Source organism: Lonchura striata, chromosome 15, assembly GCF_046129695.1.
Source record: "Lonchura striata isolate bLonStr1 chromosome 15, bLonStr1.mat, whole genome shotgun sequence".
Lineage (NCBI taxonomy): Eukaryota > Metazoa > Chordata > Aves > Passeriformes > Estrildidae > Lonchura > Lonchura striata.
The window spans coordinates 4,460,943-4,477,702 of record NC_134617.1 but is presented as its reverse complement, the minus strand read 5'-3'; the positions used below and the strand labels follow the sequence as shown (position 1 = coordinate 4,477,702).

The window sequence follows — 16,760 nt, the reverse complement described above, 5'->3', positions numbered from 1 at the left end:
GGGCCTTTTTTTTGTTCCAGGAGATCCTCCTTGCTATTATTTTCCCAAATTTCCATTTGAAACCATTCTTAGTTTTGTGTGGAAAGCCAAAAGCACCCAAGAAGCAACAGTGGTTGTTGACTGAAGAGAAAAGGGGAAAAGATCTGGAAGTTGAGGAATTAAGGAGAAACAGCTGCCATGGGTCTGTGGGAGCTGGACTCCTGTGCTCACCAGCTCCAGCCCAAACACTAAGTGGTGTTCCCTTCACTTCTTCCCAAGGTTTGCTCATGGGACCAGCTTCCTAGCTTGAGGGGAACAGAAATGCAATGATTCTTCACATAGAATTGGAAGTGAACTTTACACCATGACCAGGCAGCTCTGTTGATCTTTCCAATGTGCTCTGAGGCTGTGCTGCAGCTCTGGGTGATACCCTGCTGTGCAGGACTGTTTGATTGTTCAAAGTTGCCCAATATTTACTGATTTCAACATGGTTCTGCTAGGGGAATGGCAGAGAGGAGAGCAGGACTTTCTTCCTGCATCAGCCACTGATACTGGGAAGGTTTTTGGCTTTTATCCATTCTCCCATCAAAATTTCTCTTTTTTTTCTTCTTTCCTTTTTTTTTTTTTTTTTTTTTTTTTTTTTTTTTAACTAATTTTAGCTGCTGTGTCATGGACACCCCAGTTCTCACATCAGCCCTATGAAGTGCTGAGAGCTCACATGGTTTCACCTGAAGCCAGAATCAGTCCTTGCTTTGAATCTCGGGGTCCAAGGCTCTGAATTTTGAACAACCAGCCCTAAGGGAGTAATATCAAAGATACAGGCCCCCATCTTTCTTATTCCTAATGCTCCTAAATATGTTTACATCTCCGGATAAAAGTCGCTTCACTAATGGAGAGAACAGCTCATTAATGATTGTTTTATTCTTTCAATAGCTTAACAAAATTACCCTTTCTGTGACCTCCCCTGCAAGTCAGGAGTGCCTTTCACATGCAGCTTTGCTTGATTTAGAGTTCTGATGCAAACGCCTCCAGATAAGAAGTCTGCAAACAAAACGATCTGCTGATTACGTGTCACTTCACCCACTGCTGTCCATCACCAGCCCACCGCTCCTGCTCTGCCAACATGTGGCTTTGTGGGGCCACAGTGACCTGCATAAAGTATTTAGTAACCCTGGGAGAAAGGGGCAGGATGTATTTTATGACCCTGGATCGCTCAGGAGCAGCACAGACCCACAGGTGCCTGCACTGGCATGGGGATGGCAGAGCTGCAAGGTTTGGAACCCACCACGGCTGTGGCAGGCTTGGGGACTGCCTCTGTTGGTGCTGTCTAAACTCTGGTGGCACCAAATGACAGCCTCAGCCACTGCAGACGTGGTTACCTTGAGATAGGCTGAATTAAAAGCTGTCTGCTCATCAAAGTTCAATCTTTCAAGCTTTGGGCATCTTTTCATGTAGTGCTGCAATCATCCAACATCAAGCAATTCTCTTAACCCCTACCTTATCAAATCGTTGCCAGAAAAAGGGTTCACCCTCCCTTTGAAGCAGCAGAGAGCTCCTTGGAGCTCTGAAACAATACAAAACCAGAGCAGAATATTACAAAGCTCCTCAGAAACTCTCCACAGAAACCATGCCTAGCAGACATCCAAGGGCAAAAGTTTCCATCACCTGTTAGCAGGATACTTCCACCATTATTTTTAACAGAGGACAGTTGGTACTCAGTAGTTTTCCACCACTTTTTCCAGAACAGAAGAGATGAGCAGACAAGAGCAGAGGAAAGAACAACCTTTTGATGTTGCTGGAGAGGTTAATTGCATGCAAAGCTGCCTCGTTCTGCCCCCTGGATTCCAGTCCAGGTTTTGGCCTGGAAACCAGTATTTCAGGAGGAACTGCATTGGTAAAAGATGAGCTGCTAGGGAAGACTCCCTGATTTCTGATGAGTTATTTTTAAGGCAGCATCTGATGTATCAACCCTGTGAGGTCATAGCTTGGAGCTAAATTCCCTTAATTACAGCTTTCCCATTAAAATTAGGATATGAAGCAATAAAAGAGGCATTGGCTGCATCCCTGCTTTATTGTTATCAGTCTCAACTTGCCCTTGACTAAGCACAGAAAGCTCCATGCCAACCCTACCTGGCTCTTTACTCCCATATTGCTGTACACAGCCTTGCTAAATCCAACCAATGCAACTCCTGTGACTTCGTGATTTTATAGACTGCACCCCCCACTCTCCCCGTGCCAGAAAGAAGGAAATACGTGACACACTTGTATCCATGGCTGATTTCAAAATCTGACTGAAGCTTCTTCCTCAGTGCTGTCACCCAGACACACTCCCTCCACAGTGTCTGATAGAGCCAGCTCACATGGCAGTGTCCCCTCCTTTTGGGGACCTTTTTTTGCTCATCATGTCTCTCTTCCCAGGACTTGGAATGGCTTATCTTGGAGGTCTCACTCCTTGTCAAATCTGGCAGAAGAAGCCCACAGACCCAAATTTATTTTTGGGGATGAAAAGGAGTACATGTGCATGTGGTCACATCAGCCTTTTCCTTTAGGAAATCAAGCTGACAGGAGAAGGTAAAGATGTGGCCCAAAGTGCCTTTTTCTTTTGCCTGCACCATGCTGTGGCAGTAATGCATGAAGCTGCACCATGACCAAAAAGATGATTTTAACACCAGATCCCTTCCATAAAAATTTGCTGCCTCCTTCACACCTCTGTGCACAGTGATCACAGATGTCAACAACACTCATCTGAAAAAGCTTGGAAATTATTTTGGACACCAGTAACCACACCACAATTAGGCCTCCCTGGCTATGAGCAAGACTTCAGGGAGTTGAGAATGGTCCAGCAAAGGGGAGAGCCCCAAGCACCAGAGTGAACAGGCAGAGCAAGAGCAGCCTGTGAAGGGACAGGGGACACGAATTCCCCCAGACAGCACTGCAAACACAGCAAATACTTGATTTTCTACAACCAGCCCTGTATTCACACATTGCACAAATAGCTCCTAACCAGCATCAGCCAGTAAATTTACACTACAGAGGCCAAATCCCACCATCATTGTCTTGCCCGGGGTCTTGTCCCTTTTGGTTGTATAATAAATAACAGCAGCAGAAGTTGCTCCCAGAACACTGATAAATTAGCACAAGTTTCATTTCCTACTTCAAAACCTGCTGCCATATGATTTGGATTGATTATCAAGTGCCCCGTCATAAAGGGGAGGATGTGGGATTTGGCTGCCACCATCTCTCCCAGCCAGTGGCCTGCAGGACTGTGATGGATAAACAGACTTGATTAAAATCAAATTATTCACAAAGCACTTGAGCATTGCATTTGCTGGAGAAAACAGTTGCTCAGAGATAGGATCAGGCACTGAATGAAGGTGTCATGAGGTGTTAGCAATGCTCCAGCCTGATGGTCTAAGGGCAACTCCTGTAGCAACAGGCAATTTATTTTATGGGGAAAAAAAAGCAATTTTTCAGATATGTTCAGATGTTGCAAATCTTATATCTTTACATTGCCTTATGAGAGGGACCCTTTCTACGTGTAAATGTGGGCTTGCTGAAGCAAAGTTCTTGTTTCACTATTGGTTTTACTTGCCTCTGTTGACCTACAGCAGAACCTGGCAATGAAAGGACTTTTCTATCAGCAATAGGTTTCTGTGTACACACAGCCAGTGAGCACAAATGCAGGAAGGGAGGTCAGCAGAGGAGGATGGGGATGAAGGCAAAACAAGGGAGGTCGGCAGAGAGGCTGGGGATGATGGCAAAATTGGTGTTCCACACACTCTGAAACATTCACTCACCAGAATCAGCAAGGGAAGCTTTGGCTGCCCTGGGATGGGGAGTGGATGGAGATTCCTCTTCTCCAGTCTGAACAAACCAAGTGACCTCAGTTGCTCTTCACGTGGCTTCTCCTCCAGACCCTTCACAATCTTCGTGGCCCTCTTTTGAATGTTCCCTAACCACTTTATATCCTTCATATATTGTTCAGCCCAAAAGGTTGAAAAACACCTCTAAGCTTGAGTCCACATTGCCACTAGCATTTCTCTCGATTACCTTTAATTTCTGTTTCCACTACAACCCCTTTGTACAACCCACACAGCGCACACTAACCCCACACCTGGGCTCACAGACCTCCGAGCCACCCTCCTGCTGCCCCAGTGCCTTCTCCAGTCTCTGCAAAGAGGAAAACACCCTCCAGAGGAGAAACCCAGTGGCAGGAGCCTCGAAACCCAGTGGCAGGAGCCTCATCCCAGCTCTGTGTGACAGGGCAGAACCCCATGGAGATGCCACCACACCAACCGGGCAGGCAGGTACCAGGATGGGGACAAGGGCTAGGGATGGGGGCAAGGAGTGGGAGGATGGGGGCAAAGGCTGAGAGGATGGGGACAAGGGCTAGGGATGGGGATGAGGGCTGGGGACAAGGGCTGGGAGGATGGGGACAAGGGCTAGGGATGGGAACAAGGATTGGGAGGATGGGGACAAGGAATGGGAGGATGGGGACAAGGAGTGGGAGGATGGGGACAAGGGCTAGGGATGGGGACAAGGAGTGGGAGGATGGGGACAAGGGCTAGGGATGGGGACAAGGGCTGGGTGGATGGGGACAAGGGCAAGGAATGGGGACAAGGGCTGGGAGGATGGGGACAAGGGTTGGGGACAAGGACTGGGAGGATGGAGACAAGGGCTGGGAGGATGTGGACAAAGGCTAGAGATGGGGACAAGGAGTGGGAAGATGGGGACAAGAACTGGGAGGATGGGGACAAGGGCTGGGGATGCGGGGCTGGCCCTGGGGACCGCGCAAGGCTCCGCAGGGCATTCCCGGCGCTCCCAGCCCTGCGAGGGGCCGGGCGGGGCCGGGCCGGGCCGGGCCGGGCCGGGGGAGGAGCGGGGCGGGCTCAGGTGTGCCCGGCCCTGCCCTCGGCCCGGGATGCGCTGAGCGGCCGGAGAGCGAAGGCGATGGAGCCGCTGGAGACGAACAGCAGCTGCAGCAACGGTGGGTGCAGCCGGGGCAGCGGGCCGCGGAGCGCCGGGACAGGACCGGGACAGGTCCGGGACAGGACCGGGACAGGTCCGGGACAGCACCGGGACAGGACCGGGACAGCACCGGGACAGGACCGGGTCCGGTCCGGGTCCGGTCCGGGACGGCGCAGCCGCTCCGGCTCCGAGCCCGCCGCACCCCCCGGCCTCATCCCCCCGGATTTGGGGCTGTGTCCGTCACTGCTCTGCTCTGGGCTGTTTGCTGGCTTCGGGGACTCTTCTCTTTATTTTTTTGAGGTCTGTGTAGGAATGGGGAAACTCTCGCAGCCGGCACCGCGCTCTGCCAGCCCTAGAGCGCACAGAGAAACCAGGAGTTGGGGTTTTTGCATTTATTATTCATTTAAGGATTGCTTAATGCGGTCGGTAATCCTCGTCCCGCTGCCTTGTGCTTGTGCCCGGGAGTACCTGGTGGAGATTTTCACCCAGCTAAGGAGGGAAGTCGCCCCCCTTATTCCCCAGGAAATATTTTCACGATCAAAAATGTTTTTCCTAGTAGGAAAAAAAAAGTAGGGAACCCTTGGAAACTCTTCTAGAAAGTCACTGCTATTTTTTCCTTTAGAAAAACGTTTATAGCCAATTCAGATCCAAAACCTCAGCTGTGTGTGCCGGGGCCAGGGATTGTAACTGCTTAAAATGTAAGCCAGGCTCCTGGTTCAGGGAAAATGTGGGGCCCATGCCCAGGCTCCTGACACTGCTGGGAGCAGTTTGGCCATTCCACACTCCTGCCTGCAGAGACACAAATACTTGTTCTATAATTCCTATGTGAGTTCAGGAAAGAAAAAAAAAAAAACTGAAGTCTTTTACTACAAAGAGACTTTTGTACTCCACCTGGCTGCTCTGTTCCTCATGGTCACAGTCACACCATCTTTACTACACTTGGAGTAAAGATTGCGATAGAAAGATGTGCTGGGTGTGGTAGGAGTGTCAGGGGAGGAAGAAACTTGGCAATTTCCCACCCCCACACAACAACACACCTTGGCCAAAGCCATAGAGTGCAGTGCTTTTGGTGTTAACAGCAGAAAACTGTGCCTGCTCTCAGTCCTTCCACACTGGCAGGACTGGGTTTGCTTTAGGAGCTCTCAGGCATTTTGCAAATAGGTAGAATAAAACAGTTAAACAGTAGAGGAAATTAATTGTCTGGGATGAATCTGATGTTGTCTTATGACACAGCTCAGCACACAGAGTAGGAACAGATGCACAGTTACAGTGTTGGCATCACTCCACATTAAACCCAAAGTTACAACTGCAGATGAGCTGGCAGGTGTGGGGATTAGTTGGCTGGAAAGTACCAAAGCCTTTGGATCAACAAGGTTAAGTGTTGATAAGGCCTAGTTCAACTCCATAACATTGGGATTTGGTGGAGAGACTCTGGCTTATATATTTGGAAATTCAAATTATTTTTAGAGGTCCTTGTGGCCTACCAGCTCAGTATGTAGACTCATTCAGTGTCAAAGATGCTTGAACTGCAGGCCATAAATCTGTCAGACAACACCCTGCCATTTCCACGTGTGAGTAAAGAGGTGTCCTGAGCTTTGGGTGTTGTTAGGCTGACAGCATGGGTGGCTGTGCAGGGGGACATCTGAATGAGCCTGAGGGAGTAGGGAGACTGTTGTTAATCATGTCAGTAATTTGCTGTTTTATCTCCAAGGGTCTCTGATCACCCTTTCCTGCCTTTCCCACCGGGTCGTGTGCCAAGTGATCAGCAATGCTGTCCCAGCTGACTCTATCCAGGAGAATGGAACTTCAGATAGTTCCTGGATAACTCGTCTGGAAAATAATTATGGATTCTACATTGGCCTGGGCTTGGCTGTCTTCTCCAGCTTCCTCATCGGGAGCAGCGTCATCCTCAAGAAGAAGGGACTGCTACGGCTGGTGGAGAAGGGAGGCACCAGGGCAGGTAAAGCTTCCATGGGGGCAGGAGGGGCAGGGACCACCTGTTCCTGGGACTACACACAGTCCAAATTTCAGCACTCCTGAGGCAAGGGAACACCTCTGGGTACAGTCAGTTCTCCACCAGCAATGTAAATAAGAGCTTTTGTAGATGCATCTTTGTGTGTGAGAACCAGGCAGCAGTGCTATGTGGGAGCTGAGGAGCTCATTCACAGGCCTGGCATTGGAAAGGAGTTAATTTACAGTCTCTCTATTGGAAAGGAGCTAATTTACAGAGCCCTGCACTGGAGGAGCTCAGCTAAAAGCAGCGTTCCCCTGCCTGGCACCACAAATAGCAAGGGATGGTCCTGTGAGATGAGACGTGTCCCCACAGCAGAGCAGTGCGTGCCCATCGCTCAGAGCGTGGGGCCAGGAGCAAGCAGAGTGCTAAAAGCTCTTTGAAATGGGTCCCTTTGCACAAAGCTGCAGCTCACAGCTGTGGGCAGAGCAGCACAGCCCTGACCCCCCTCTTGCTCTAGGTGAAGCACCAGGCAGCTTTGCCACCAGGTCACCGAGAGGAGGACGCAGCTCCGTGTGATTGGATTGCATTAGCAAGAGTGTGTGAATGCAGGACAGGCCGGCTCTGTGGGAACTCTGTGGGAATCCAAAGGGATTCTTTGGAGCTGTGTTGCACAACAACCTGCAGATAACTTTCCTCTAGCACCAGGCTCTCAGGGCAAGGTGTATTTATGTCTACACACACACACACATATATACATATATATATGGATGGGTAGTGGTGGAGCAGCACTGCCTAGAGCAGAATTGCACTGTGAAATTGGACACATCCCATCAGCATTGCAAACATCTTCCAACAGCAGGGTAAGTCCTACCTGGCAGCTGACCTACTTGCATAACTGCAAAAGAGAGCAATGATAATTAAATTACTGCTGCTTTCCAGTTCTGGCCTAGGAACAGTTCTTAAATAACCTTTCAGGGAGAGTAAATATCACCATCCCCATTGTACTCTGTGCCCATATGGGGACACAGAGGCATGGAATGATGAAGGATTATCCAGAGACAGCCAGCAAAGCTACCAACAGCAGCTGAGCCACTGGGCAGTCTCGGGTCCATCTCCATCCTGTGTCACTGGGCTGGGTACACACAGCTGCTGAACACAGATGAGTTTGCTTTTTGACATTATACTTGCACAGTGAAATATCAGTATTGCTTCAACTGTAGATGTCTCTCTCCTCCTTTCCTCCATGAACTCTTCCCACAGCAGAGTCAAGCGAGTAAAACAAGAGCAAACCCCTCCCTATTTTTCAGGATGTTTAACACGCTGAAAGAAATTAGAGATTAATGACAGAAAATTGCAGCTGACAGAAAGAGATCTTGGGAAAAGCCCTGACCAAGCAAAAAGACCCTAAAACAAATAAACCAGAAATTTCTGAGAAATACCAGAGCATAACATTTGATCTTCAGCATTTATGGAGTTGTTGAGGAACCAGAAGAAGCTAAACTCTAGCAAAAGATTTTTCCCTATGTCCTGAAGTCTTCCTGATCAACTCTTCATTGCCCCTTGTCCTATCTTGCCCTGTACTCTCTCAGTCCCAGTGTGTCACCCCTGTTATGTGAGCACATAACTTTTCTCCAAGGCAAGTCAAACACTGCTGGTACTGACAGCTCCATCAGGTCATATTTATCCAAAAACTGGGCTCTCCTTGACCCAGCAAAATCAGGGTTCTCCATGTCAGCAGGCTCAAACTCCTTATGTCCAACAGCCTGTGGGCTAGGACCAGAATTGGATTAACTCCAAACACAGTCCATTCTTCCCTGTTCTTTGTCACACTCCTCTCCTTGGAATTTATGCCTCTCCAAAGGGACATTCTCATCTCTTGCTCTGAAGAATATGGTTGTTAACTCCTGCATGTGCTTTTCTTCCCCAGGAGATGGAGGCCATGGCTACCTAAAGGACTGGCTCTGGTGGGCTGGCTTGTTAACCAGTAAGTAGGAGCTGTTTCCCTGGGTTTGCAGCTTTTCCAGGGTCTGTCCCTGTGAAACTGAGTATGGTGCTTAAAGCCTGTTTTCTGTGAGTTCCTCCATCCTCAGCAGAGGTTCCTCAGGGAGAGGAGAGGCAGTGATCCATGCAGGATCTCCCTCTCAGTCCTTCTGCAGGACTGGCAGGACCTGCTAGCTCAGTTTTACCTGATCAAAAGCATGAAAAGCCAGGTTTTAATAGGGCAGCTGGCAGGTCTGCCTGTGTACCAGGCACAGGGCAAACAACCTCCCCTGAGTGCCTGGGGGCTCTGGGAAGGTTTCATGCTGCAGCACAGGGAGATAAAGAGGTGTTGGTAGCACCTCCTTCCTTGAAGAAACTTGCTTTCCCTTAAAACAAGACTTAAAATCTTTATTTCCTGCTTGTATCTCCTAAAACTGGACTCAAGGCTTTACAGTATCCCCTAAAACTGGACTCAAAGCTGCACAGGGGGCAGCAGATTTTCCAACAGGCTGTTTCAGAGCCCTCTGTTCTGGCTCTCAGCGTGGCAGCTGCAGCTCAAGGTGTCCCCCCCTGGCTCTGCCCTCACTGCTTGGGGACAGAGGGGGACACCACAGCCCCAAGGACACGGTGTGGAGGGGACAAGCAGCCTTCCAGCACTGGGGGTCCCACAGCCACCCCCTCCCTCGTTACCCCCACACAGCCTGGCTAGGCTGGGGGGCTCCTGAGCCAAGCCCTGGCACCCCCAGCCCTTTCCATGGAGGGGTTCCCTTCTCCAGGGGTGCCTCTTTTTATTTGAAATAGATTTTCACTCACTGTCTGCCCCTGTTAGCAGCAGGATGAAACCCCCAGCATAAAACCCATTCTACAAGTGACATCTTGCTGGTTTGCAAACCCCCAAGAGAAAACACAGAAAGTGCTCTGTAACTGACTGGTATTTATTTTTCTTGTGTTTGTTTAGTGGGTGGAGGGGAAGCTGCCAACTTTGCTGCCTATGCCTTTGCTCCAGCAACTATTGTCACGCCTCTGGGGGCTCTGAGCGTGCTCATAAGGTGATTTTTGTGTCTATAAATTGAAATTTGCCTCTTTTTTTTTCTCTTGTTTGCCTGTTTGACTTGTAAAAATAGACTTGAAGCGATACTAATATGATTTATTCTGCCCAAAGCAAAAAAAGTCCCAGTGTTTTCTAAAAAAATCCTTTAGTAGTTGTCCTTTTGGAGGGACCACTTGGGAGCCATTGAATTAAGTAGCTTGCCCTTCTGGAAATGCTGGAGGTGTAGAGCAACCACATACACTGCAGGTTAAATTATTGCAAATATCTGCATTACTTCATTCCTTATTCCAGCTCTTTAACCACTCAGGATTGGTGGGGTTTTAATGTTTGTTTGTTTTCTTTCGCTTTGTTTTTGTAATCAAGAGTACTAAAAATTTAAAAGGGTCAAAAATACCAGGCTTATTTTCAAACTGCCTTTCACCTGCCTTTTATTTTATAAGCTTTTAGGGTCCTCTCGTGTTGTAGGGTTTTATACTTCAGGGTATTTCCAAAAGGGCTGAAACCCTATTTCATTTCTTTATTTTTAAATAGGAGAATCCTACCAAAATACATGGCTCTGGCTACTTAAGGTTTTATAGAAAGACTGTATTATGAAATGCATAAGAAAACTGAGAGGACTGCTCTGGTGTCTTGCCCCAGATTTTTTTTTGACAACAACTAGATATTTTTGCAAATATATCTGTAGCTCCAGTACTTTTAGAGTTTCTCTTTCTAATGGTTCTGAAGATTTAGTTAAAATTAACATAACTTTTTTGTTGTTAGGTTCAGGCTTTTTCTCTGTTATGGTGGCCCTTGAAGTAATTTTCTTGAGCACTAAAAGCTTCATAATGCTCAGCAGCTCCTGAATGATTCTGCTGACCCTGAAAAAAAAATATTTCTGCGGATGTGCTAAAACATTCAGCATTTTTGCACCTTGCTGACATAAGAGCTGTGATCTACAGGTCACACCCTGCAGGTTCAGCTGTGATAGATGTCATATGACGGTGAATCCAACTAATTTACACCAAAGTTGTGTCCTTGTATCACATGGAAGCATTCTTAACCTTCCTAGAGCTGCTGCTCCTTCTTTAAGGAGTGCAGAGCACCAGCTGATGTTTGTCTGTCCCGTGCAGTGCCATTCTGTCCTCGTATTTGCTTGGAGAACGGCTCAACCTGCTGGGAAAGCTGGGCTGCCTGCTGAGCCTGGTGGGCAGCACTGTGATGGTCATTCATGCCCCAGAGGACGAGGAGGTCACCACCCTGGAGGAAATGACTTCCAAGCTGAAGGAGCCGGGTACGCAGCCAGCCGCGCCCTCCCTCTCGGGGCCGGGCAGTGCAAACCTCTCCCCGTGCCCACTGCTGGAGTTCTGAGTTCTTCTCTCCCTGCTGCAGGTTTCCTGGCTTATGCTGCAATCCTCCTGGCTCTCTGCTTCCTCCTGATCTTCTACCTCGCCCCCCGTTATGGCCAGAGCAACATCCTCATCTACCTCACCATCTGCTCCGTCATCGGCGCCTTCTCCGTGTCCTCGGTCAAGGGCCTGGGGATTGCCATCAAGGGCTTCTTTGCTGGCCAGCCTGTGCTGCAGCACCCACTGACCTGGATCCTGGTCGTCACGCTGGTGGCATCCATCACCACACAGATCAACTACCTCAACAAGTCCCTAGACATTTTTAACACCTCTTTGGTGTTCCCCATCTACTACGTGCTGTTCACCACCATCGTCATCACCACTTCCATCATCCTCTTTAAGGAGTGGGTCGCCATGACCGTGGTTGACATCATTGGGACAGTCTGTGGCTTCCTCACCATCATTTTGGGGGTGTTTTTACTCCATGCTTTCAAAGACATGGACGTCAGTTTAGGGAATTTGCCCCAAGTCCTTCAGAATGAACAACCAGCACCGGTCACCAGAGATGACAAGAACATCTTGATAGAGGTGGACAACTCCAGCATTGCCCCAGAGGACAAACCCAAAGTATTCATGCTCTATACTTAGGGAGTTATATGCAGGGGACTGGGGGTTGGATGGGTGATGTCAATATTCCAAGTGCCAGGGAAAATTTTAGAAAGGAAAAGCAGAAAATAAAATGAACAGTGTCTTTTCCAAAGTCAAATCTTTCTGCAGGCTTTTGGATGGGATCTCTGTTACGGTATGGGAGCAAGGGAGTGTTTAATCCTCTCTGGGCCCTAATACAGGCAGCCACTGGAAACAAAAATCCTCGAGAAATATGATAGTGCTGGAACAAAGCTCCTCTCTGAGGCCCCTTCCCTCTCTTATTCTTGGCAGGGCTGATGTTTACCCTTCACTCCTTCCCCCGGGTGGCCATTGATGTCTTTGTTTCCAGGCCTTGATGGATCATTGATTAGTCATTTTTGTCTTTTTTTGTTTCCTTTCTAGACACTTGCATGAACTCTAAAATACACACCAGCGTCTCAAGAGGAGGTGAGAGACAAGGACTGAACGCTGCTACTCAGACTCTGCTCATCCATGTTTAATCACTTGCTCTGCAAATAAGGGGACAAGAATATTGGTGAATATGGGCAAAACATGTTGAATTTTGCAATTGCTGCTCACTCAGGCTCAGTGGCAGGACTCAAGCCATGAAGTGTTTTTATAGAGAGATCTTTTTCACCTTTTGGGGTTTGTTTTTTGTGAGGTACAGGAGTTTCCCTGAAGCAGTGTTAATTATTTTTATGGGAGTTTCATTTGTTTGGGTTTGTTTATTTTTCCTGGTGCCCAGGCCTTGGTGAAGTTACTGGGCCTGACCCAGACCCCACCTGAGGAAGGCAGTCCCTGCTCAGGCTGGGCAGCTCTGGCAGGATAAACCCCATGTCAAGAGAAACTATACCACTGACTCCAAAACTTCTTATGATTATTTTTTTCAGTCTGAAAGACCAAGTGACTGTAAATATAAAGTATTTTTTTCCTCAGGAAATATCTTGACCTTGGAAAACCCCCCGAATTCTTTGAGCTCCATGAGGTATCCTGCTGTCCTCTGAGATGCTCACCTGATTACACCTGGGTGTGAGCATCACTGAGCAAATACAATGTGGGGCTTTGTGAGAGAGGATGATCCAATTTCCTATTTTAATAACATTTCAGTGCTGTCTTTTTGGAATGTGGAAAGGGAAATAAAGGGTTTTTTCAAAATAAAAAAAAAAAAGTTGCAGGTGGATCTGGTAGTCTTTCATTATTTCATCTTACTAGTGTAGCCCTAAAGGATAAAGAGGCTGAGGGACAGCTGAGAACAACAGAAAGAGCATCTGGAGCAGAGTAAAACTGCAGCGACCTCCTTTGGTGGCAGAAAATAATCCAAGTCACTCACTCCAGCTTTGGTTTTGGCTTCCTAATCAGTGTGATGCTTGGTGCATTTTATTTTAGAAAATGGCTGTAAATGGGACTCATCTTTCTTCACTCTAGAAGTGCATTTCATTAAAGCAATTCTGCCATCCCTGGAGAAATGCCATGTAGAAAATGAAGATTTGAACAGAGGTTATGAAATAATAGACGGTGAAAGAGTATTTGTTAATGACACCCAACAAATTTTATTAAAACTAGGCAAAAGGCACAATGAATTGCATTCTTCAAGTATTTGCATAGATGCATAGAGAGCATTATTGTAAACCATTAACATGTGGACACAGAAGAAAGTGAGATGTATTTGTTACAAGTTCTCCCAAGTAATATTATCTTTCAAAGAATCAGGTTTAACATCTTGTACTCCTCCTGCAGTTCCCCTGGTCTCATTCACTCAACTTGCACACATGAAATTTTAAAAGGACTTACTTAAATCTACTTAAATCTCCTTTTGGAGATTTTTGTGATATTCCAGCAATAAAGTTTTCTATTAGAGTTTCAGCATGTCCAGTTTTTCTCTGAGCATTGCGTGTCTGGGGGCATTTTCTGAAACCTTGATCTCATGCTCACATGAAATACAGTGAAAATAATTTTAGTGACTTTTAGTGGCCATTTGCTGAAGATCAGGGGTTGGAGCAGAAGAGCTGCTGCCCTCAGTGAGGGCTCAGATATGAGATCAAGTTCTGTGGTTGAATCAACAATTACAGTGTATGAACAGTCCTGCTGCACTGTGAGCAGCCAAGCCTGCCATTACAGACCAAGAAACAACAAGTTTGGGGGTTGTTTAAATACACGTTTTTATATGTAATATACCCCAACTACTGAAAAAGACAAAGATTAGAAAGCTGTTGTCTTTTACTTGTCCTCCCCTTTTTTTTAGAAGGAAGTTTTTGAGATTGGTTTGTTTTCCAGGCACAGAAGGTAAAAAAAGGTCTAAAATTAGTAAAATGAGGAATAATCTGTGAGAATTTCAAGACACACCATGTGAACTGTTTCCTTGTGGAGAAAGAGGTAGTAGAGTTGTGAAAACTAATGTGACTTAAGTCATCCTACAGATACATTACCACATATAACTACAAATTTAATGAGTTCTTGGGGTTTATCTGGGATTTCTTTAATGAGTAGATCTTAGGGAAAGAGAACCAGCAAATAAGACTAATTTTTTTATGCCAATAATGCAGTTTTTCACATGTGGAGCAGCAGTCATGCTCTTTGAGAATTTGTCCATGGTAAATCAGACACAAGAGGACTGTTTTAACTACAGCTCCAGACTTCCCTGTGTTCTCCTAGGAAATAATTTCAAGGAAAAAAAAATCTGGCATAACAGAGGTCTTATTTTAAAATCCTGAGGAAAAATAATACCACATACAAAAGCCAAACTATTAAGAGAAGAAAAAAATAAATCCATAAGGGAGGGCCCTCAGGGTCAGAACCATCAGCTGCTTAAAGTGCACACAGACAGCTCTCTCCATCCATGGCCTGGAGACAAAACCTGGAGTAAGAGAGCTGCCCTACAAAAGCACCATGTGTTGTGTTAATAGCTCAGCTGTTTCACCACCTGGGCATTTTCCAGGTAGGTTTCTCAGTGGTTTGGGAAGCAGAGAGCCCATGCTGAGCTGCAGCTCAGCACAGACACATGATAAAACATCTCCTGCTGATGGTACCACGCTGCAGAGGGGTCCAGCACTGCCTTCTGCTGAGCTTCCTGCTGGCCTTCTGCTCTGCACCTGGGCCAGAGCTGCCCTGTCGTACCTGGAGTGTGTCCTAATGACGTGGGCTGGAGCTCATGGGCCACGCTGGGGCTGCTTTGGGGATTTACAGCACCGAGGCAAGACAAGCGAGTGCTGGAGGACAGAAGGGTTGCAGTGTTCCTGCTGAAGAGGGTTAAATGGGGAAAATAATGAAATAAAAAATAATCCCTTCTGCTAAAGCTGACCAAAATCCACAGTGGCCCCACAAATTATATTTCCACGGTTGGCTCTCTGCTGGGGCCCAACTTGCCACCCCCTGTAAACAGAGAATAAACTGAAGAATGTTATCACCAGCTGCTCTCCCCAGAGGCAGTGGGTTCTGTATATAGCACCAATATGCTCCTGCAGCTGTGGGGGGGGGCTGAGGAAGCCAAGAGGGCTCACATGAAAGCCCATCAAGGCCAGCACCTGCACTCACAACTTGCTCTCCCTGGTAATACTTAAATAACTGATTAAAAACACGTGAAACCCCCGTCACCCCATCCCTGCACTGGATATTGCACAACAATGTTTAAATACCGTACAAACAAGTCATCCTCATGTGGAAAAGGCAGAGAGGGTCCAGCTGAGCCTGGTGTGTACCTGGGGCACCCTGCCATGCCTGACTGCAGCCTGGGGAGTCACAGAGGGAGCAGGGCTGGGGCAGGAGGAGAGGAGCTGAGACACTGTCCATGGCAGTGAAGGTGTGAGAGTGGTTTTGGGTGATGAAGGCCATCCAGTGCCCTGTGAAGGCCAGAGCCAGCCAGGAGCAGGCTGCCTCAGGAATGCCCACGGGAGCCTGGCTGTCCCGCTTTCAAGTTGTTCACTGCTCCAGCCATCCAGGCACCAGCACCCTGGGTGAGATGGAAAAAGGGAACAGAAGAGAAGTGAGCACTGATGGAAGAACAAGCACCCTCCTCACCCTCTGCTGGAGCTGACATTAGCTTGTCTGCATTCACAACCCAGTGCATCACATAGGAACTCTCCCACAAGGAAGTTCCTGCAGTTTTCTCCATTTTTCACAGCTGGCCTCCAGCATATTACAGGCTGGAGACACATGATTGTGCTGTGTGGAGTGGAGATTTTTGTGTTAAAGGGCCCATGTGCAGAGCACTGAACTCAGTGCCTAGAAGTCCCTTAGTAAGTGCCTGTATTCAGGACGATTTTTTGTGAAACACTCCCTGCAGAGAAAGCATCTGGATAGAGAGACTGGAAAGAATTTTTGTTCTTTACTGGGATCTTCAAGTTTTGTGTGAATCTCCACATTTTGCTGCTCTTCACTAACACTTCTGGGTCCCACAGCCCTTGATCCCATTGCTCTGCTCCACTCGAACAAATGCTTTGCCTGAAGAAGTGCTCAGGGATGTGGAGGGCTGAATTCGCTGTTTTCCTCAACTCCCTAAATTCTTAACATGAAAGGAGTAAAAACAGAGACCCCTGCAATAAAGGTGACCAACCCACAGCCTCTCTGTGTCCACCCACCTGGGCTGTGCACGAAGGTGTTCTGCAGGCTGAAATTCCCTTCAGAGTGTTTTTATTCCCCAGGGGTGAGTGGTGCTTCCCAGCACCCCTCTCAGTGCCTACCTCTGGCACAGGCTGGAGGCGTCCAGGGGCTCTGCTGTGCCCAGGGGGCAGTGGGACAGCAGGGCTGCTCCCCTGCCAGCCTCTGGATCTGGTTGGGATGGGATTTGCTGGCAGAGCTCTCTGGGGTGGCCGGGGCCTTGAAATATCCTACAGAAGAAAGAAAGAGTTTTGAATTT

The 16,760-nt window shown here is 47.7% G+C and overlaps 2 protein-coding genes across 3 annotated transcripts in view; one reads left to right on the top strand and one right to left on the bottom strand.

The window, feature by feature from the left end:
- The first annotated feature begins 4,884 nt into the window (after positions 1 to 4,884).
- NIPAL4 (NIPA like domain containing 4) lies at positions 4,885 to 13,766 on the top strand. Of its 2 annotated transcripts, XM_021530741.2 has the most exons (7): positions 4,885 to 4,966; positions 6,659 to 6,907; positions 8,829 to 8,885; positions 9,840 to 9,930; positions 11,045 to 11,205; positions 11,304 to 11,887; positions 12,311 to 13,766. In XM_021530741.2, the coding sequence occupies exons 1-7, from the start codon at positions 4,930 to 4,932 to the stop codon at positions 12,320 to 12,322; spliced, it is 1,191 nt and encodes a 396-aa protein (XP_021386416.1). In that variant the 5' UTR covers positions 4,885 to 4,929; the 3' UTR covers positions 12,323 to 13,766. The 2 variants fall into 2 exon arrangements, with proteins under 2 accessions (XP_021386416.1, XP_021386415.1); XM_021530740.3 differs by lacking the exon at positions 12,311 to 13,766 and having other exon boundaries at positions 11,304 to 11,908.
- The window catches only part of ADAM19 (ADAM metallopeptidase domain 19), a 32,890-nt gene continuing 29,564 nt past the window's right edge, over positions 13,435 to 16,760 (bottom strand). Inside the window, exons 22-23 of the mRNA XM_077786734.1 lie at positions 16,585 to 16,731; positions 13,435 to 15,854 (exon numbers count right to left, since the gene is read on the bottom strand). Coding sequence (XP_077642860.1) covers positions 15,780 to 15,854; positions 16,585 to 16,731 — 222 coding nt within the window. The 3' untranslated portion in view covers positions 13,435 to 15,779. The remainder of the gene's footprint in view (positions 15,855 to 16,584; positions 16,732 to 16,760) is intronic.